Below are 22305 nucleotides of genomic sequence, written 5' to 3' on the forward strand. Positions count from 1 at the left end.
TATAAAATTAAGATTCTGAAGTGAGAGCTTAAGTAATGTGTGCTTTGAAGGTGAGATTGGATGGATGACCTTCTAATTTGTTGTCAGGAAGAACAGGAGGTGGTCTTGTTCTTCTCTGATTGGAGGAAGAAAATAAGTTAGGAGGATGTGGATCTGTATTGTAAAACATCTACCTCTGAGAAACTCCTTGCAGTAGGAAGACTGAGAGGAGCATGTCCTTTGCAGATCACAGTTGCATGGTTGAAATATGTTTTATAATCCAGATTTTAAGGTAAATGATGTGGAGACCTTTGCCTATAATGCATTTCAACTTGAATATGATATGAGGCTCCACATTTAGGGGGCGATTACAATGCCGTAGGAAATGGCTTCGACCCTCGGTCAGTGCCGTTCCTACTGCATCGTAATCCCAGTTTGGTTTCATTTCCGACCGACTCATATGGATAAAGTTAGTCAGAAATGAATCCAAACTGGATTTCTGAATGGTTTCCGATGGGCTTGGAGAGCCTGTCTGCCATTCGGAACGCCTACTGTAATCCCAAAGGCGGCTCTTTCCACACAAGGGATTACAATGTCGGATTCCGACAGCCTTTCTGTGCCGGCCTTTTCAACACAGAAAGGCTGTTGGAATTCGACTGTGATGGCCCCCATGGGTGCAAGGCCTCCGGATGGCAGATGAGAGTGCACCTTTGGTGCCCTCCTGTTGATTCTTGAACCCCATGGCAGGCACCTTGATGTGCCTGCCAAGGGCTGCAGAGTAGTGGCGTAATGAAACTCAAGGGGGGTCCCCTGCAAAGTACATGGAGGGCCCCCCTACCGGCTCACTCAGAAGCACTCAGGCCAGCATACTTTGCTGAGGGGGGCCCCTTGGAGCTTGGCCCCCCCGCACTGCGGGGTCTGCGAGGGCCTTTGTTACACCCCTGGTGCAGGGATGAACTGCACCTCTTCTCTTTACAATGAGATAATGCATTCCGTCGGAATGCATGCTCTCATTGTAAAGAATAGGACTGCGACTGAACAGTGTTCGGTCGCATCCTAATTGCTGAATTGGGACCGCTAACAGGAGGTTGGTCAGTCACAGTACCCAATTGATGTCAGACGGACTCAGGTCCATCCAACATCGAAACCGGGCCCTTAGTTGGGGTAGTACTTTCAAATCGGATTTAGTATATTTATGTGAATTATGGTTAAAACAAGACTGGAATATTTGTGTTGGATGAGACAATATTTTAATCTAAAAATGTGGAAATGCCAATACAAGGCATTTGTGTACTACAGCTTAGACTGAATAATATGTGTGGAAGAGCTGAGGATTGAAATGGAAGAAAGGTGGGATATTGGTTTGAATGGTGTTGAGCAGGAAAACCTAATTGTTTTCACTGTTATGGGTATGTTTGTAATCATTCATCCAGAAATGGGTGATATTTAGAAAACTGGAATTTCTTATACATCCGTTAGCAACACTCAGTGGTGGCAGGCACAACAAAACTGAAAAAAAGGAAACTGCAACCATCTTTGTGTAGGAAAATATCTTTGCAAATAAGACTGGGAAACGTATAGGTCTGGTTTTCAAAGTCAAAAACTGCAGCCAAATTCCTCGACCAACTCTGCCTCAAGGAGACCTCCAAGCACACGTGCTGATGACTAAATGACTAAATGACTTCCAATGGAAATTATTTAGAAATTAAGGCCAGTGTGCCAGAAGGTGCAGATGTGCAGGAATTGGATGGAAAATGTAGCTGTGAGGATTCTAATTGAAGCAAAGAGTGTCCTTTTAAGCTTGCTGTTTTTCAGCTATCTGAATGGTCCTCCTTTCAACGAATCAGAATATGGCCTTGTATAAGAGCCCTTCTGATTGTACAATCAGAATAGTAATTTTCTAAACACCCTGTGACATGTGCGTGGGCTGGTAATCTGAAAGTGGTCTGTTGACCAATACATGATAGCTCGCATTGATATTGGAACTAAAAGTATATCTTTCAAAAAAGGTAGATTCCACTCATTTTAATCTCTTGCTAAATGATGACTGCACAAACAATACAATAGTCCAAACCTAAAACTGGTAGAACATGCTTTTTTTTTAAATGTCCTTCAATATTGTCATGGTGTGATGGAACATCACAGAAGATACTCACTCAAGATTGCTTTCTGAAATTGAGTAGTATTATAATAGACGAAATGTACTGAAATAAGCCATTACTAATAACTTACAAATGGGATGTCGACATACGTTTCATTTATTATATTGCACAAAAATAATAACCTGAACAAACTATGCCACATAAGAGCAAAATTAGTTGCCATATATATTTCATTATTTTACAGTATTTGAAAACTACATGCGAAAGCAAACTATAATGAAACATGCAATGAACAGGATTACGTATAAATTACTTTGTAATAAAAGCAATTCAAACATTGGTAAGCAGTACATTTTAGGGCATTGATGTCCTCTACCAAGCTCATTCACTGCTCTGACTTTTTGGCCAAGTATGGCAAGGCAGGGCACAGCACATTTTCTAAGGCAGAAATTCCGAATGCAGGAATCGGTTTGCAGATAAGAAGCGAAGCTGATTGCATAAATAATTGCTGGCGGCCCACTATCAGCTAAACACATAATTTGCACTGAAGCTTGGTTTTAGAGCCTTTCTCAGGCACAACTCTTCCTGTCATCATGTCTTTGCTTGATTGTGATTTATTGCAGCTCATTAACAGAGTGATTTCTTTTCTGTTTTGACAGGTCTGGCAGTTCATCAGATTATTACCATCACCGTTTCCCTCATTATGGTCATCGCTGCTCTGATAACAACACTGGTTTTAAAGAATTGGTAAGGAAATTTAACATGACAATAATGTACGCCCTCTTGAGTTGAAGCGAGCTCCCATCTCCATAGATAACTGTTTCATGGATATGAGAGTCCTCTTTGTGAAAAGGTGAAACCAAGAATCTCAATGCCAGGTCCGCTTACTTTAAAAAGCTCTGCACATTTTTCGGTGGTGATGTTACTCGGGTAAGTAATACCTAGATCCAAAAGCAGGCTTTTAAACTTGGCCCTCTATGCAGGGTCAGTCCCATGCATTTAGCCTTCTCTCCACCTGTATTGTTGAATTTGTTTTTGTTGGCTTTAGAACTCTCTGCACTTTACCATTGCTGACCAGCTTGTGCTTTCTCTTTTAAAAATGGTAAAGCTGGTTTACACCTAACTGGCACTTTTAAGTTACTAGTAAAGTGATACTGCATGTACCCAGGGCCTTTAAATTAATTGCTACTAGTGGGCGTACAGCACTAATGATGCCACCAACGTAAGTAGCCTTTAAACATGTCTCAGATCTGCCTCTGCAGCCTGTGTGTGCAGATTTAAACTGCCATTTCGACCTGGCAAAATAAACCTTTTGTCAGTCCTAAGCCTTACTTTTTAATACATATAAGTCACCCCTTAGGACAGTGTGTGTTGTCTTTAAAAAATTGGATATGTACTTTATGTCCTGGTAGTAAAAATCTCTCTAATTCGTTTTTCACTACTGCAAGGCCTACCTCTGCGATAGGATAACATTGGATTACCTTATTACATTTAAAAAGCAATAACTTTATTAAAAGTGGGTAGGAATGCCATGTTTAGTGTCTGAGCAATTGTAATTTAAAACCCTCTTTAATGTTAAAGTTGGATTTTAACTCACAATTCTGAAAATGTCAATTTGCCTTTTTTTTGGCCAAACCTTTTGGTACCTCCAGCCTGTTCTTGTGTCACATGACTAGGTGTAGTTGACTTCTGGCCTTTGTGTATTCCTCTCAAACATTATCACAATAGAGGGTCTGTGTGTTGTAAGGATAAGACATCCTGGTCTAATGACGAGGCAGAGCTCTTACCTACCACACTTGCACTTCAAAGGCATCGGCCCAGAACATTCACAAAGAACTTCACAGAAGCCTATAGTGCCCCCAGACAGACTGGGACCAGGGCAGGGAGTCAGGAAATTACAGACATTTCTGTAGGGGGAAACTCCAGAATAGTCTCCCAGTTCAAAGTGGACAGTGTGTATAAATATTGGAATCTAAGACCCAACACTTCAGATCACTTCTGGACGTGTGGAAGATTTAAAAGGACTGCTATGCTGCCCTGCTGTCCTGCTGCAAGAAGGACTGTCTAGATACTCTGCTGTTCTACTGCCCATGTGCTCTGCCTGCAAGAAGGCCTGCTCTGATGCCCTGCTGCTAAGAAAAGGGACTAGGCCTGCACCTTAAACCCTTAACCACAGAGTGACTCCAAGGACTCCAACCCTACACATGGACTCTGCCCATTATGACTCATAACCCTCTAAGTGGTGTCTCTCCAGTCCTGGACCCTTGGTAGTAGGGTTTAAGGTGCACTGCCAGCCCATCAGAACCGATGTAGCGCAACGTAACCTGATGCAGCCCTTGCAGCTCCTCATCAGAACCAATGCAGTGTGACGCAACTAAACACGTGCTCTCACATGCCAACTCCCCATCGGAACCGACGCAGCATGTCATAACTCAGTGACCCTCACCTCGTAGCCCACGCGCTCCTCATAGGAAGAAATGCAACACAATACAACTCAGTAAAGGAACCTGCATCACTACTCGGAATGGCTCAATGACCCTCATCCAGTATATTAGGTACTATTATCAGTTGAACTAACTTTGTACCTGCATCCAGCCGATGCTCTTTTGCGGTTGGACTGAACTTGTGACTTTGTCCTGGTCCAGCGTAACCAGATAACAACAGTTGGCGCTTTGTGCTTCTAGGCCCTATTACCACTTAAATCTTTAAACTTACATATCTCCGGTTCTACTTATTGGAGTTTTGTCATTTTGGTGTCAAATAATTTATTACATTTGACTCTATTTTACCAAGTTGGTCTTGGATCTTTCATGTCTTGTGCTTTCACTTTATTACTGTTTAAGTGCTACTTATATACTTTACACATTCCCTTTAACTCAAGCCTCACTGCTTAGTGCGAAGCTACCAGAATTTTTTATCACATGATAATTTAGTGATTTTCTGTTTCACCATGAAAGAGACTGAGGTTGTTGCTTGAGAAGAGCTCACACCCCTCACACTCCTCTCACCCACAACAACCCAATTTCTCACAGAGGCTCTAGCCAAATATTTTAAATTTTGGATTTTTGATGAACATGAACCAAACAGTTCCAGAGTCATGGCTTGGAATAGCTTAATGACAAACATTTTTAGGTTTCGCTTCATCAAACCTAGTGTAGCATACCTGAACTTTTAAGGAATGCCATATAGGAGGTGTCAGTGCACAATCATCATTGCAAAAATACATTAACTGAATACAGAGCAAAGGTGTGTTTCTCAAAATTCTATGACGGATTTTTATTTTAAGCAAACAAATTGAAAATATATACTACTTGTGAACAGTGGTCTAGAACATAAGAAGCTGATTTCACAGATCCATTTGCTAATCTGAATTCACCTCGTGTGAGCAAAAGTGCTTTACACTAATGTAAATGCCGGATCCTGATTCACAGAACTAAAGTCAACATCTTCAAGCATTTAAACCTAGTTCATAGAAGCTATGAGATCTAGAAATACAAAAGTCATGGTGATCTCCTTTGGTTATTGCTTTAGGGTTATGGCTGAGAACTTGTTTTTCCCCAAGGGAGAAGCAGGAAGGAATCCATTGGGAATACTGAGAAAACATGCATTGAATTAACTTTATGAACATTCTTAACCATTTCCAATGGTTTTCAAACCCAGTTTATGCACTTATTTAATTCTAATGGATGTGGCTAAATTGGTGGTAAAAAAGACTTTCATACTTTCTGTGGGTATTGAGAATAGACCTTTTTTTTGGGAGAAAATAAATTAAGAATAATTGTAACCTTATCGCAAATTGTAAACCGTCAAATTTTCCAACAGTGGAAATTCTGAAAGCAAGGGGTAGTCAAACACAGAAAAATCAATGATTTCCCTAGGAGTAAGCAAAACATTGCCAATAGTTTTGTAAATTCCATAGAAATAATAACTTTAATAACGTCATAGATGTAAACGCACCACTTAAAAATGGATAAATTGTTTGGTTACCAGATTAAACATTGGGGTCAAGAAGTGTACTCAAACAATGGCCATTACACAGTTAGACATTTAGAAATATGACTGTATATTTTCAACACGATCTTCCAGCACATAGTGGTAGAGGAACATGTATGCAATGAGATACAGGAAAGCTAAGGCATGCACATTTAGCCAGTTTATTCAGCGGTACATGTTCCTATTGGACTTAAAAACCACAAGGGTCCTGTAGGGAGTGACATTTAAGGATTATGAAGATGACGCAGCAAGTGGGCTCTCTGCTGTGCATATTTAGGTATTCAAACTGCAGAGGTGTGTATGTGCAACAGGTCTTATGCATTCAGATATTGACTTATTACTTTGGAAGACTATTTGAGTTGTAGGCCTTTGTAGAGAATAGTCCAAAAAATGTTGATATGTGTGGTTACTCCTGTTACTGCACAAATGAAAAGTTAAATTATATGATCTCAACAGGAAATTACTAGATGTGCTAAAAGTCTCATCCCTGGATACATTTCATCAGGTTTTCCCCGATAGGTGGCAAGTGCCACCTGTCAGGAAAAAATGCCCAGTAATTACCAGCACATATGAATCTTGGCACATTAGGCACCATAATCTGTCTGTTATTCCCCATTTAAGGGAACACACATATTAGGTTCTATTTATTACATATGCTAAATTATGTAACCCATGGTACCAGTATTTACCAAGTGTGATAAACAACACACCCAAGACATGACTGCTTATAAGTATGGCATTTATATCTTTCCTGAAATGAATACCCTTTTGGTGGGGCAGAGCAGTGTCTGTATTTTTCTTATCCTTTAAAGTAAACATGGACGCCTCCATGTCAGGGGCTAGCTATCAATTGCACAGTTGGTTTAATGGCATAGGGCTAAGAGATTTTGGGGCCCCTCTTCAGCACAGCTTTGAATGTCTTTCCTACACAAACAGATAGTAGAAGTGGCCATCTCCATTGCTTACACTAGGGACCAGGCACTCTTCTTACAATACTGACACATGGTCACCCTTTTATTGCTTTGATCTGAGTTGTAAGATCTTTATGGCTTCTCTGTTCTTTAAATTATCAAAACCACAACACAGTAAAAATTTCCCTACAATTTATCAAAATAGAGCATAATGTATTGAACAAAATTACACAAAAATTGCAAAAATTCAATAGGGGGAACGGTGACATTCATTTTCTAAATTGTAATGGAAAATGGCACCAAAAAGCATTAGCTCCAACTGTAGTCAAATAGTTGCCCTTGACCGGTATCTAGGAGCTATTTAAGGCTGACTCATTCAATCAATCAATCAATCAATCAGGGTTTTGTAGAGCGCACTACTCACCCGTGAGGGTCTCAAGGTGCTGGGGGTAGGGGAGGAGCTCCATTGGGGTAATTGGAAAAGCCAGGTCTTAAGGTTCTTTATGAATTGGTGCAGTGTCGGGCTTCGTCGGAGGTGGAGGGGGACTAACAGAAGAATGGCATGGGTCAGAGACAAGAACCAGGTTTAACTCAGTCAGATGTTTTACCTTCAGACTTCATCTCTGAAATGCTTGTCAGAAATCCTCAGCTGGACATGCTGCAGGTTGTGTTGGCGAAGGGCTCTATGAGGATAGACAGCCGTCGGATGAGGTCCATTGAAAACCTTGACAATTGGCAGGAAAGCTCTGAGCGACAGAAATGCAAAATTTCCCCTAAAACAAGGCCAGATGCTGACCAGACACTTTTGGGTCCTTCGCCCGGTGAAGATTTCTATGCTTGGGCGTGGTCATTTTTATGGAACTTAGAATGCTCCAGTGGGATAAGACTTCAAGCTGTAGCCAAACAGGGCTCCAAGAGGCCAGATACCCCCTCTGAAAAGTCCTGGTGCTGTAGAAAATCTCTGACTTGGAGCAACCAGAATCTTTGGCCCAGCGGCCACGCACCATTGTCATGGATTGACTTGGCAAGTTTGTCCCAGTCCTCAAGAGGACTTTGGAGTCAAAAAGGTTCTAAGTTTCAGATTTTTCAGGATGTTAAGAGGACTGCACTTTGACACAGCCAAGGGTCCCTGACCTCAGGAAAAGCACATGGGGGTCATGACTCACTCCAGCAGTAGTCACCAGAAAGTCTGAGGTAAGTCCAGTTGGAACTGGTCAGCTGGCCTCTAAGGAAAAGAGCTTATAAAAGCTTGTTGTGTCTCTGTTGCTCAACAGGAGGTCAGCCAACTGGCCATTGCAGTCCACCTCTTTGTCCTGGGTACCATTGGGAGTAGGTCCAGCCCTTCAGGCCTCCTCACATGTCTTCTTAAGAAGGTGCAGTCCTTCTTCAGTCTTCCACAGGTCCAGCAGTGTTTTGTAGAAGGTACCCAGGTTTGGCACATTTATGCCTACCACTAGTTTGCAGGTGGGGAAGACTCCTCATCCGTCCCTGAACAATAGGGCAGAGGTACCCAGGGATAGCCCAAAAAAGTTTTGCAAAAGTTCCTTTGTGCCCTACTACAAACAATCTGACAGTGCCCTTCTTTGTACAAATCCAAGATGGTGAGATCCTTCTCCCTTGTGCAAAGCCAACCAGTGTGCCCATCCCAGAGGAGTGGCAACCCTCCTCTTGTGTCTCTTCAAAGCAGCTCTGGAGAGAGATACTATCCCACTGGGATTGGTGCCTTCCTAACTGGTGAACAAAATGCCTTGCCCAGGCATCAGCTAACATTTGCCTGTGACAGGGTAGAACTCTTTGATTTTAATCAAGTTCCTGGGCATAGCCCCGATGGCCCTCCAGCCAGAGGAACTGAAGCACCTCCCCACACCCAAGGTATTTTTCCTACTCTGAGAAAGTCTTTGCCTTTACATCTCATTAAGGGGGGTATTCAGCTGCCACATGAAAGGTGGAGCTCATGGAAATGGGCCTCCATTCGCTTTAGGCTGAGAAAAGGTAATGTTCTAAAAGAACTTTTTTAAAAATAGTTATGAAAAATTAAATTTTACAACTACGATAGAGTTCCAATACCTTTATTAACTTAAAAAAAAAAAGCATTAGAATTATATTTCTAGCTGTTGCCTAGTCCACGCCAGGCCAGGCCGGGCCAAGGGGCAACGCACCCTGCCCCTTTCCTCACATACTCACCCCAGCAGCTTCTGGCCTACTACAACGACTGGCCCATCAGCCCAGTCACCTCAGCCACGATCAACTTTCTTAACATCGCACGACCCACCCAAAACTACCTCCCCAACCCCTCTCCTATGCCACACGCTCTGTTATCTCGCCTCACCTCCCCTTCTATTTCCCCTAGCCGCCCGGATAGCCCTCCTGCCTTTGCTTCATTAGCCCTCCTCAATACCCACTCGGCGGTCAAGCATCAGTTGGAATTGTTTGACCTTATTGATACCATCTGCCCCGACATCCTGTTTCTTACCGAAACCTGGTATACGGCTGACTCTCTACCCGATGTTCTTAGTTCTCTCCCTGACTCCTACTACATCCTCCGCGCTGACCGCCCCGGGGGAAAGACTGGCGGAGGAGTAGCTATGATAGTCTGCTCCAACCTCCAATTCCAACCCCTTCCCCATCCTCCTATTCCATCTGTTGACCTCTTAGTAGCTCGCTCCACTAACCTTGCGACTCCCCTCACGATTATTCTGCTTTATCGCCCCCCCAATCCATATCCCACTTCATTTCAGCCTTTCAGGACTTATTAGCCACTCTGGTAGTCAACAATTCATCCCACCTCTTACTAGGGAACTTCAACTTCTGGCCAGGTGACCCGCGCGAGGACACCATGTCCAAGGATTTTTCAGAAACCCTTCACAGTATCAACTTCACCCCCCACATCTCTGCACCTACCCACACACATGGTCACATTTTGGACCAAGTATGGTCCGCCAATCTATCCATCGCGGCACTTAACATATCCCCATGTGCCTGGTCCAACCATTCCCTGATCACCTTCTTTGCCCGCCTGGCAGAGGCCAACCTCCCTCCCTGTCCTAAAAACACCTTCGCCCGAAACTGGAACAGAGTAGACATGGCTGCCCTTGAATCCTCTTTAGCCTCTTCAGTCCCCACCCTGACTAACTTCCACCCCAACAAACAGGTAGCCTTTACTAACACCTGGCTCCTCGACGCCTGCAACCAAGTGGCCCCTCTTAGACGGGTGAGAACTCGGCGCCCTCATGACGCTAACAGATGGTTCTCCAGCGCCCTTAAAATCCAAAAACTTGCGCTGCGCCAGGCGGAGCGCCACTGGCGCCGTAAGTACCACCCTGACGCCAAGCTACAATACCATACTCTCCTGCAGGCCTACAAAAAATCTATCCTCTCTGCCAAACAAGAATATTTCTCGCTGAAAATTCAATTGGCAGCCAACAAACTCAAGGAGATTTTTACTATCGTGCACCAACTCTCCGCTTCCGACAGAGCCACCTCTAAGTCCGTCCCCTCCCAGACCCTTTGCGATGCCCTCAATGATTTCTTCATTAAGAAGATTACCATTATAAAACAGAATATCTCCACAGCCCCAGCCTTTTTCACCTGTCCCCTGCTGCCCTTCCCATCCTTCTTCATTGACCAATTTCCGCTGATTTCTGAGGATGCTTTTAGCATGCTCCTGAGAAAAGTCACCTCGGGCTCTCCTGCCGACCTCTGCCCAGCACACATCTTAAGAGATTTTCTCTCTCGCTGCCCAACCCCTTCCATTACCCTTCTAAACACCTCTATCATTTGCGGCATGGTACCTGACATATTTAAAGCCGCCACTGTAATCCCCATTCTAAAAAAACCCGGCGCTGATCCCACCATCCCTTCTAATTTCAGACCCATTTCCCTACTGCCGCTCCTAAGCAAAATCCTTGAGAGGCACATCACCTCTTCGCTTTCCAATCACATTGAGACTCACCACCTCTTAGCCACCCACCAGGCCGGTTTCCGGCCGGCTCATTCTACTGAATCCGTTGTTATCTCCGTAGTGGATGAGCTCAGGCGTAGCGCCGATATTAACTCCCCCCAGGCCCTTGTCCTTCTTGACCTCTCCGCGGCTTTCGACACGGTCGACCATTCCATCCAACTCGACCGTGTTGAGGGCGCTGGCCTTCGAGGTCCAGCCCTCGCCTGGATCACTTCTTTTCTTACCGGTCGCACCCAGGCCGTCCGTCTGGACGGCTTTCTCGCTTCCACCCACTCTGTCTCTTGTGGGGTTCCCCAGGGTTCCTCACTTTCCCCCCTCCTGTTCAACCTCTACATCCACCCCCTCATCGCTGCACTACAGGACATGGAGATCAAAGCGTTTAATTACGCTGATGACCTGCAGCTTATTTTCAACCTCTCCCCCCCCCTCTGACTCTATCGCCAAGGTCCATTCTACCCTCACATTCATCTTCAAACAGATGAATCTCAACCAGTTGAAACTGAACCCTGATAAGACCGAGTTGGTCCTCCTTGGCGGTTCCTCCAATCCTTGGTCCCCTGCTTTTTGGCCCTCCATCTTTGACTCTCCCCCTACCCCATCAACCTCTGTGAAAACGCTGGGCATTAAAGTCAGTCAAGACCTCTCCATGCGTTCCCAGATCAGCTCCGTAGTTTCCTCATGCTTCTTGGCCCTCAGAACCATCCGAAAAATATCACGTTATTTCTCTATGGAGGCCCTTAAACTTATCATCCTCGCACTCAGCTCCTCCCGCCTTGACTATGGCAACGCCTTATATGTGGGCATTCCTGCTTACGAATGCCGCCGCCTACAACTCATTCAGAATCAAGCGGCCCACCTTATTCACAAGCTCCCCAAAACTAGCCACATCACCCCCTTGCTGAAGACCCTCCACTGGCTCCCCATCAAGGAACGTTCACTCTTTAAAATAGGATGTTTGACCTTCATGTCCTTAGCTGGCAGCGCCCCCGCCTTCATCAGTGCCAAAATCAACTCCTACATTCCCACCAGAGATCTCCGTTCTTCCACTCAGTTCCTTCTCAAAATCCCTCACTTCCGCAAGAAAAAAACTGGTGGCTTCAGATTCGCCACCCTTGCCCCTACTTTGTGGAACTCACTCCCCCTCGCTATCCATTCCATCCCCTTTTATTCCGACTTTCGGGCTAAACTCAAAACCCACCTATTTTCCCTAGCTTACCCCTCTTAACTCTCCCACTTTCCGCCCTCTGGTCCGACTCCGGTCTATAGCGCCAAGGAACCGCATGGTGATAGTGTGCTCAAGAAATCCTTTTCAACTTCAACTTCAACTAAAATTTGTATTATTAGATGTACTAAAGTAACCCAGTGTTTTCCGATGGAACAGCCAGCCGTGCTACAATGAAAGTAGCTTTTGGGGCTTTATGATTGTATGGACATGTGTAACATAACATTTCTACATGTTCTACTTTTAAATACCATGCAGCCTGCCCTAGGTTGTATAAGGCCCACAAAGAAGTGAATTATTATTACTTAAACTGAAGGTTCAATCTGTGAAAAGGGTTTATTTTGACAGGTTGTATTGCAGTTAAAACTGCCACAACAGAAAACAGTGGTAGGCCTGCAATCATGTTTTCACTGTCACTGGGATGGGGGCGGGGGGGGGGGGGGGTAATGGGTGCGTCTGTACACTAGTGAAATGTAACTTAGCCCCGTCAGTGCCCCGCCCTTTCCCCCTCCTGTGCCGGGCGTTGCATTAGCGGGCGGGGTCCATGACGAGATAGTCTCGTCATGGGCACAGCGCAACCGCGCTCCATGACGAGACTATCTCGTCATGGGCATAGAAGAGGTTAAAGTACATACATACACTTTATTCCATGTACTGGTTATTTATAGATAAGTTAAATATGGCAATTAGAAATACAACACATTTCAACATGCTTTAGATGAAACGCACATGCACCTGAGCATGGTTAGCAGATTCCCAGTGCACAAAAGCAGCAGCATCAGACCGCAAAAAAAGGGAGATCCTGCAAAAAAGTGACATTTTCCTACACTCTACCATGGCATCACAGTCATGAGATGCTCAACATTGGCGAACACCATTACAAACAATAAATATTTCAAATGAAAATTGCAGGGGCACGTTTAAGCTAGTCTGAGAAGAGAGAATCAATGCAAGAGAAGAAATCACCATTTATTCAAAACTCAGTCAAAGAATATATTGTCCATTCTATTTACGAAAACCCAGTTAAGGTCTCAAGCAGGCAGTGAAATTGAAATGGCTGAAAACCTTCAATTAGCAGACGCCTTCATTAATTGACCTTCGTGAATCCTGAATGTCTGGTAATTAATTTTCGTCAAACCTCACTTACTGTCTCGCAGATCAGTTAAACAATTTGTATAATTTCAGCCAGCTTTGACACAGAAAAGGGCTAAAAAGGCAAAGTTTTGTTTAAGCATTAGGATTTCCTAAAGCATTAGGCGTTCAAAAATAATGTCGCCGAAAAGAATGCCCTACACTTTGAATAAAATGCATAGAGTAAATTAAGAGAATGCGTGACAGAATGTGATAGAAATACAAACAATTTAAAATCAGGCAAAATGTTATGAAAAATGTGAAGAAGGATTCTTTAATGTGTATTGTGGAGCGGGACAGCGTTTGACTTACCACTTACAGCTTACCACTCAAGAGATAATCATGACTTCAAACAGGAGAATATGAGGGTTTCCACTATTTTGCCTAAGTAGGTAACAATTATGCTACACTTTTCTGATTTATGATGCTAAGAAGGCCAACCCTTGACATTTTGTGAGGGTACGAAAGACAACAACAGGGTCTTCCCACAGACCCACTGAAAGCCTTGTAGGGTAGAAGGGAGCACAACCATCCACGTAATATATGTGTGTCAACTGCACACACACTGTTGGGCCTGGCCCTTTCTGCAGGGTCATCCCCAAACCTTTTGCCTTCACTCCTCCACTTTTTTCTGAATTTGTTTTTATTGGATTAGAACTCTGTGCTCATTACCACTGCTAACCAGTGCTTAAGTTCTTGCGCTCTCTCCTTAAAACATGTGAGAATTGGCATATTTCATTTACTTGTAAGTACCCAGGAAAGTGGGATTACCTGTGCCTACAGCCTGTAAATTTAATGCTACTAGTGGGGATGCAGCACTGATTGTGCCACCCACTTAATTACCACTTAAATATTTATCTCAGGCCTTCCATAACAGCCTGTGTGTGCAGTTTTAAACTGCCACTTTGACCTGGCAAAATCAACTTTTTGCCATGCCAAATCATGCTTTTTAATGCATATAAGTCACCCCTAGAGCAGGTCCTGGACAGCCTAGAGAGCAGGGTCCCATGTATTTAAAAAAAAAAAGGCAAAATCTACATATCCTAGTGGTGAAAAACTATTACATTCCATTTTTCACTACTGAAAGGCCTACCTCTTCCAAAGGATAAAATTGGAGTTACCTTATTAGATTTTGCAAGTGTAATTTCCAAATGGAATCAGATAACTAGTTCATATTTCGGGTCTCTGGAATTCTAATTAAAATCCTAACTTATGGTTAAGTCATACTTTAAGTTACAAATTTGAAAATGCCACTTTTAGAAAGAAGCAAAAACCAAAGAAGGCATTTTCTTTCCCTAGCTATTTGGTGCCTGCAGCCCGTATCTGGGTCACATGACAGGTGGCAGTTGACAGTTAGGCTTTGTGTATTCCTCCTGCACAGCCATACACAATGGGGAGCTTGGGTGTGACTAGATGGGCCATCACTGAAACGATGGGAGGGAGGTGCTAGGCCCATCCCCCTTACACTTGAATAGGCTGTGTCCTGTTTCCACACAAAAGGCTACATGCCTGCTGTATTTAGTCTGGAACCAGAACCAGGAAGTCAGGGTGCCTGTGCACTTCAAAGGCATGCCTCTAGAAGTTTCTCCCTGCTCCAAAGGCAAAACTGTGTATTAATACTGGACCTCAAGCATCACCTCCTCAGTACACTTCAGACTTGTGGATACTCTGCCAAGAAGAAGGACTGCGGTGCTGCTGAAAGGGATTCCACTCTGCTGGACTACTTCTCTGAAGGAACTGCTGCCTTGCTGGGCTGACCTGCTGCTTGCTGCCCTCTTAACTGGATGAGCAGAGAACAGAACCTGCAACGTTATACTCAACCGAGGGCTACCAAAGTGACTTCAAAAGTTAGCCTGGGGGCCTCCTGATCTGAGCCTAGAAACATAAAAGTCTCCCCAACATTCTTGACCAGGCCCTGGTCCCAGCTGTAGGGAGTTCCTCACCCCCAGGTGGTGCCCCTCCTCAGGTCCTGTGGCCTTGATGTGACTCAGTGAGCTGAAACTAAGCTTTTGGGTTGTTTGCAACAGCAAACGGGATAGTTAACACCAAGACCTCATCCCTCGCACCACGACCCAATGCAAAGATCTGGCAGTTCCCTTTTTGCACTGAAGCATCGACCACTCATGGAGAGAGCCAACATAAAGCTCCAGCAACCCCTGAGCATGAAGCCTGGCCCATTCTGCATGTTATGCCGACAGCCTCCCAGAACACTCTCCTTGTGGTCCCCTCAACCATGAATGGGACTCTTGGCATGAATTTGAGAAGGTAAATACAGCTGACCTAATGTGGCAACAGTAACCGACCTACGCTCCATTGCAGTGAGCCATAAAGTGTGAGTTTGACCCGGTCCAGCAAAACCAGATATCCACGGCTAGGGCTCTTTTCTTTTTGGCTCTATTTTACACTGAAATGTTTGACAATTCATAACTCCGATTCTACTAATTGGTTGTCATTAGGTCTTGTTTTATTAATTATATTTTACTCTATATTTCTAACTTGGTGTGGGATCCTTTTTGTGTGGTGTTTTCAATTTATTACTGTTTGAAGTTTTGCACAAATACTTTATACATTGATACTTAGTTGTCTGTCTACTCTGTACCAAGCTACCAGAGGTTTGAGCACAGGTTAATTTAGGGTCGGCTTCTGGCTCACCCTGTCAAGTATTGTGGTTGCTGTTTGACCAGGGCTCACACCTCAGTCAACAAACAACACAATTTCTCACAAACTCCAAAAGCAGTTTGTGGGTGACAGTGCAATAGTTTACTAACATCACAAAACAGAAGATAAATCCATTTTGGTGTCATGACATTATCTCCAGTCAAAGATTTTCTGATATGATAGTGGAATGTTTAATGGTTACCTTGACCAATCTCATGTTGGCATTAGACTTTTGCTCACTAGTGAATGAGGATTGTTGCAGAAACCCGTAACCCATTCTAATCAGTCAAATATATGCATGACGAAGACATGACGTCTCCAGCCAACAAGCTGTGGCCTTTCCATTTCTAAAACTATCTAATAAAAATATTAGAGATCACATGTTTCATATGATTTTCCTGTACCAATTCAAGTTTCCGTTCTGAATGATCAACCATTTACTGAGATAAATGGACAGTTCTTCTTTGCTTGATCTCCCATGTTAGCTTCAGATTGTATTGATTTTTCAATGTCCCTTACCAGCAAACCAGATACATTTTGTAAATACAAACTGCATCAGAGTATACCGTACACATACAAACCTATTCATAAACCACTACCTAAAAGGCCAGGAGCAATAAGGGAAACAATCAATTTTTACTCCTGATCATGAAGGCACTGATCTACTATCAGATTACAGCATTTTGAACAGGAACAGCAGTACCTATTGATAAACCACTGCCACAAATGCCAGGAACAATAATGTAAAAACCAATCAAATTCTACCCCTGGTCATCACCAAAACCTAAACTATCATGTTCCCCTATACAGTGATCTATGACCAGATTACAGCATTTTTCACCAGAACAGGAGCACCTATGTGGGTAAAAGAATGGCACTGATTTATTATAATGTCCTTACCTGCAAGAAGAATCTTACTATATATCAAGATTCCTGTGAGCAGGTAGTGGTCATGTGTACCCCTAGCCCTACTTATTTCCTTTTGGCTGCACTCATTTACCATTCCTCCTCCAATTTCAGATGCTCCTACATACACTGCCTGCAGTGAATCAGGATCCAGCACAGAACCTATCTCACCTTTCCTGTCTCCTAGGCAACCTTAATGCCTGTTTCAATCAATCAGGATTTGTGAAGCGCTGCAAATCACCCATGAGGGTCTCAAGGCGCTGGATTCGCTAGCTGATTTGCTTTGCTCTGTTCATTTGAACAGCCACATCTTGAATCCTTTTACGAATTCCCGGAAGGGTGCAGCATCCCTGAGGTGCAGGGGAAGGCTGTTCCAGGCTTTGGCTGCCAGGTGAGAGAAAGAGCGCCCTCCACTGTTTGATCGGCAGATCTGAGGGCGTGCCTGTGAGGGAAAGGAGGTGGATCAAAGGTGTCTGGTCTGTTGGCAGAAGGTCATTCATTTGTTGATGTATGCTGGTTCTTCGTTGGGCAGGGCATTGTATACTTGGGTCAGAATCTTGATCTTTCATCTCTTTTGGATTAGAAGCCAGTGTAGCTTCTTGAGGTGCGGGTGATATGACACTGTTTGGGGAGGTCAAGGATGAGTCTTGCATCTGTGTTTTGTATTGTCTCCTCAGGAGGCATGCAGTGATTCCTACATAAAGAGTGTTTCCATAGCCCAGCATTCTGGTGATAAGGGCTTGATTGGGAGCCACCTGAAGGTCTTACGGAGCATGCATAGGGTGTGGAAGCAGGCAGACAAGACTGTGTTTACCGGTTTCTGCATTGATAACTTGCTGTCCAAGATGATGCAGAGGTTGCACGTGTGGTCTGTCGGGCAGAGGAAGGGCCAAGTTCAGCAAGCCACCGAGTGTTGTTCCATGGCGATGTGTTGTTCCCAAAGATGAGGACGTCCCTCTTGTCTGAGTTGAGCTTCAGAAAGTTGTCCTTCATTCAGTTGGCAACGTTAATCATACTTCTGTGGAAATTGGTTCTGATGGTGGAGGGGTCTTCTGACAGCAAGAGGATGAGCTGGGTGTCGATGTTGAGTTTTTGCGATTTGATGGTGTTTGCCAGTGAGAGGCATATACGTGTTGAAGAGGCCGGGCTGAGGGACGATCTTTGTGTGTTTTGATTACCTATGATTACATGCAAGTGGTGCTTGCTGACATGAATTCCCTATGCTTAAAAGAGCATGTTATGATGCCCACTTACCCTTTACTTCCTGTTCTTAATGAGCACTAAAATAAAAGGCTTAGATTACCAGCTGCCTAGTAATTGTAGTATGGCTGTGTGGTCAAGAAATGAAGCTTCTCACCTGTTAACAAATTCCAATATTCTCAATCTAATACCTTTATTCAGCATTTTCTTCATTGACCCATATCCAGGTTACATTAATGTAATCTTCTGAGAAAGGAGTGGCCCTGGCCATCTGGGTATTATATACCCATTAGCTGGTCTCTGAAACATGGACAGACCCCCATACCCAAGCACACCATCATTATCCCCTCTTTTCAGTAAGATTGAGGAGGTCCTGGAGATACTGATAAACATTAGAACAAGTTTGACCTTTCCCTGTGGGACAAATTACCTTGAAACTATGGTCACAATGCAATGATTTTCCCAACAATCTCACCTATGGTTTTGTCACAGACTGATAAAACAATTAAAAGAGCAGCTAATGATTTCATACCAAGGTTACACGGATACATTCATCATTTTTTAGCTATTCCATTGCTAGATTGTCTTAACTTTATATCGCATAATCAGTAGCGGAAGAAAGAAGCTGAGATTCATTTGGCTTCCAGGCAATAGATAGATAATCAATGGAGAATGGATCACTTGTCCTGTATTATAACCAGGGTCTGAGGTTTTGACCATCTTAAAAAACCAGCGGGAAGCTTGTTACTCACTTAGTAACTGGGCGCAACAGACGGACCAAACACAAGTCGTGCATCTGACTCCTTGAGTAGGTGAGCAGTCCGCTTGTCCCCCGATGAAGCGAATATGCGGATTCAGTAAGCTACAGGTACTAATGACCAGTAACAATTGAGAAGGAGGGTAAGTGACTAACCTGCCCTCGGACATTACTAAGTGAGTAACGAGCTTCACACAGGTCCTGGAGAAAGCCCCCCGATCCAACTGGGCAGCATAAGGGCTGAAACAAGGCCACCACTCACATGTACTCATAGGTGTTATAGAACAGTAACACTTGTAAACATGCACCGCCTTTTGTTTTAACCTTGCCCCATCTCCAACTGAATAAATCGTCATTGTTGAGAGATGTAGGTAAATTTAAACTCACCTCACTTGCACTCAAACGATTACTGGTCACTACTGTAATCACCAGTTGGTCTCCTTTTAGCTGGAGGAAAGCATATTTTATGAAAGACCCTATGATGATGCTTTCATGTAGTCTCAGAAGTGGATAATCAAGATATACTGCTCCGCCACCTCTGTACGTGATTGATGTTTTTTTAAGACAGTCAATACCTCAGACTCTGGTTATAATACAGGACAAGTGATCCATTCTCCATTGATTACCTATGAATAACTTTATACAAATCATTGTTACAACATTGGCAAACGTGGAACAGACTTGATTAATTCATAGCTGCTCATGCTTGCTGTTTGAAAAACAGGCTTTTAATTCCCTACCCTGCCAATTTCTACTGTGGAATGCCTCAATATTCTCCCCTTTGCAATCTCTCTTCAGTGTTTTTACAGGCCCACTGGCTATATCCTCAAAAGCTATACGATTTTCTGCCACAAATACTTTGATGACTCCATGCTGCACCTCAAAATGCTTGAAGTGCATGTGGTAAACTGAAGGATTGGGTGCATCTGGTGCAGGAGGAATGCCTATTAACTTTGACTGAACCGTTCAAAGAAGGAGATCTTGCATTTAGGGTTTAGTCATGAGCCTCTTTCCTTTCACTAGGCTATACCTCTAGACCAAGACTCATGTCCTTAATTATCAAGTATAAAACCTATGAGCCTACTTTAATATATACTTCAAGATGAAAGTAAAAACAGGAACATGGTTGTCTATGAGAGACTCTCTCCATACAATGATACCTTTAAATATTGTGTTGCTCCTCACACTATACATATTGTAGCTTGATTTCTTAAAAGGAATTAATATGAGAATTACTGCCAACATATTGCAACTTGCCAGAAACTATGCTGCCTGCCTAAACCTCAATTTAAATAGGGTGACCACAACTCTCCACGCAAGAAAACTTTATGTTGGCTGCCAATGAAACACATATGCACTTCCACCCTTTTTGCTTGATGCTCAGTGCTATCTACAACAGAAAACTGCACACTTTTTTAGAATGTTGAAATTCTCTCACCTGTACAGACCAGATGAGCAAGATTTGCTTTCCAAAATCTGCCGCACATATCAACTGAATTACAAATTCTTTTGGGGAAGTGCCCTAAGCCAAAATGTCTGACATTCAGAAGACCATTGATTATCTACCTGTCCCATTTCATATACAAGGGCTCAACTATGCAATCATATCCATTCCTCAATATGTCCCTTACTTCAATTGCTTTTGACTCCCATTGCAGTGTAAATTGATCAAAAGCTTTACATGCATGATTTGAAAAAAACTAAAATAAAATGTAAATATAATTCTCTGGTGGACTTTGCACTTCTTTGTAAAAGGAAAGCAAATGGGGTCTAATAGGAGTGAGATAGGATTTATTATGAGAGAACTGAAGGAGATATGTAGACCATAATTTGATTAAAATTGCTACATCCATTCTTTTCCCCTCCTACCTGAGCCACCAAGGCAGCATTTTATTTCTATAGTCAAACTAGATTCCTTGATAAAAGTAAGGTTTTACTTTTTCTTCCTTGGTTATGTGTGTGGCAGATTTGAGTGTGTTGCTTGAATGTGAATTTACCTTGAAAAATCAAAGACAAGAGATGTTTGACAAATAAGAAACAGCTGGTTTAATTGAACACTTAGGCCGGGAGCTCAGTTACAGAAGCGGGTCTGAGGACAGTCTCAAAGTGCAATTGCTTTGAGCGCCATTACATATATGTCTTGGGGCATCATAAACATTTCATAGATTCTTTTCAGGGAGAGGAATGTGAGCTAGTAACGGAGTCATAAATTACTCCCACCTGATAACAAATGCAGGTAGGTCTCGACCTTGCGTGAACACAATGAGGGCCAGAGGGTAACGTGTCCAATTGTTCAGCATGGTGAGCACATGATCACTGAGTGTGCTGTGTGTGCGGTGTCCTGATTTGCTGAGTGATCCTAACTTCATGTGGCATCTAACTTTATGATGTTTTGGGAATGCATGCCCCTCCGGCCATGTGTGCTTTATTGGTGGCCAATCTCATCAGACGATTGTGATGTCGCTTTCTATCTGTGGGATTTATATGGGTTTTTCCTGTATGCACATTTGTTCTGCTGGTTACGTGCTACCCCACCTGTGATCTCTCAATCAGTTGCCCTAGGCCTAGGTCGCAGAGCCTGCCTGACTATGTATTTCAGGGGATTTCAACAACAGTGATTCAATTTCTTTTTTATTCTCACATGTATCATTGCATACATCGACATCAATATTAACAAGTGCCAAGATACCAGGTAACCAGATTTTACTGTTCTGCCCTTTATCCCCACACCTAAATCTTCCTTTTATAAGTTAATGTCCATGGAATGTGGAATAGCTGTGTCTACCCATTTTTTCGGTGTTAAAATAACAAGGACAACCCTATCTACCCACATGGACAGGTTAGGTATGCATTAATATAACAATTGTTCGCAAATAAAAGGAGGAGTTTCACTGTGTATTGTTGCAGCACACTAAGCCTTCATACCTCGAGGTCCCACTATCGCACTCTATCTAATTGAGTCACCTTGTATGCACATTGTTGGTGCATGGTCTTTTCTTGTGCTCATAAACCACCAACATATATACAGGCACTGAGCTGTAATGAACTCAGATGATGATTTTTATTCCCTTTTATTATACATAAGCAAAAGGAACATAAGATGGACTGAATGCTGAACAATGCAAACATTCACCCCCAGTCACAAAGATCTGGGTTTAATACATCATTCTTTTGCTCACCACGCCACCCCAGTTTGGACCCAGCCATATGGAAATCAGTCTTGACCCTGTGCCCCATGGGAACAGTCCAACTAGAACTGCCAAGCCAGGTACTCCCTGGACCGGAAACAAGCATCCTGTGGGCAGTTCAGGGCATCACCTCTAATCAGCCAGGCTAGCTTGAATCCAGTGGCGCAGTGAGCTCGGGACTCATGTCTGGGCATACCCTTCCCACTTAGGACAACACAAGCAAAAGGATCAAACGATGGACAGAATGTTGAACAATGCAAACATTCGCCCCCAGTCACAAAGATTCATCATTCTTTT

At 43.4% G+C, this 22305-nt stretch overlaps 1 protein-coding gene across 2 annotated transcripts in view; it reads left to right on the forward strand.

The window, feature by feature from the left end:
* Nucleotides 1-22305, forward strand: part of AJAP1 (adherens junctions associated protein 1) — an 896426-nt gene that overhangs the window by 603331 nt on the left and 270790 nt on the right. For both annotated transcript variants that reach the window (XM_085608867.1, XM_085608866.1), the window contains exon 3: nt 2741-2828. In XM_085608867.1, coding sequence (XP_085464993.1) covers nt 2741-2828 — 88 coding nt within the window. The remainder of the gene's footprint in view (nt 1-2740; nt 2829-22305) is intronic.

The sequence above is a fragment of the Triturus cristatus genome, chromosome 1_2, assembly GCF_964204655.1.
Source record: "Triturus cristatus chromosome 1_2, aTriCri1.1, whole genome shotgun sequence".
Lineage (NCBI taxonomy): Eukaryota > Metazoa > Chordata > Amphibia > Caudata > Salamandridae > Triturus > Triturus cristatus.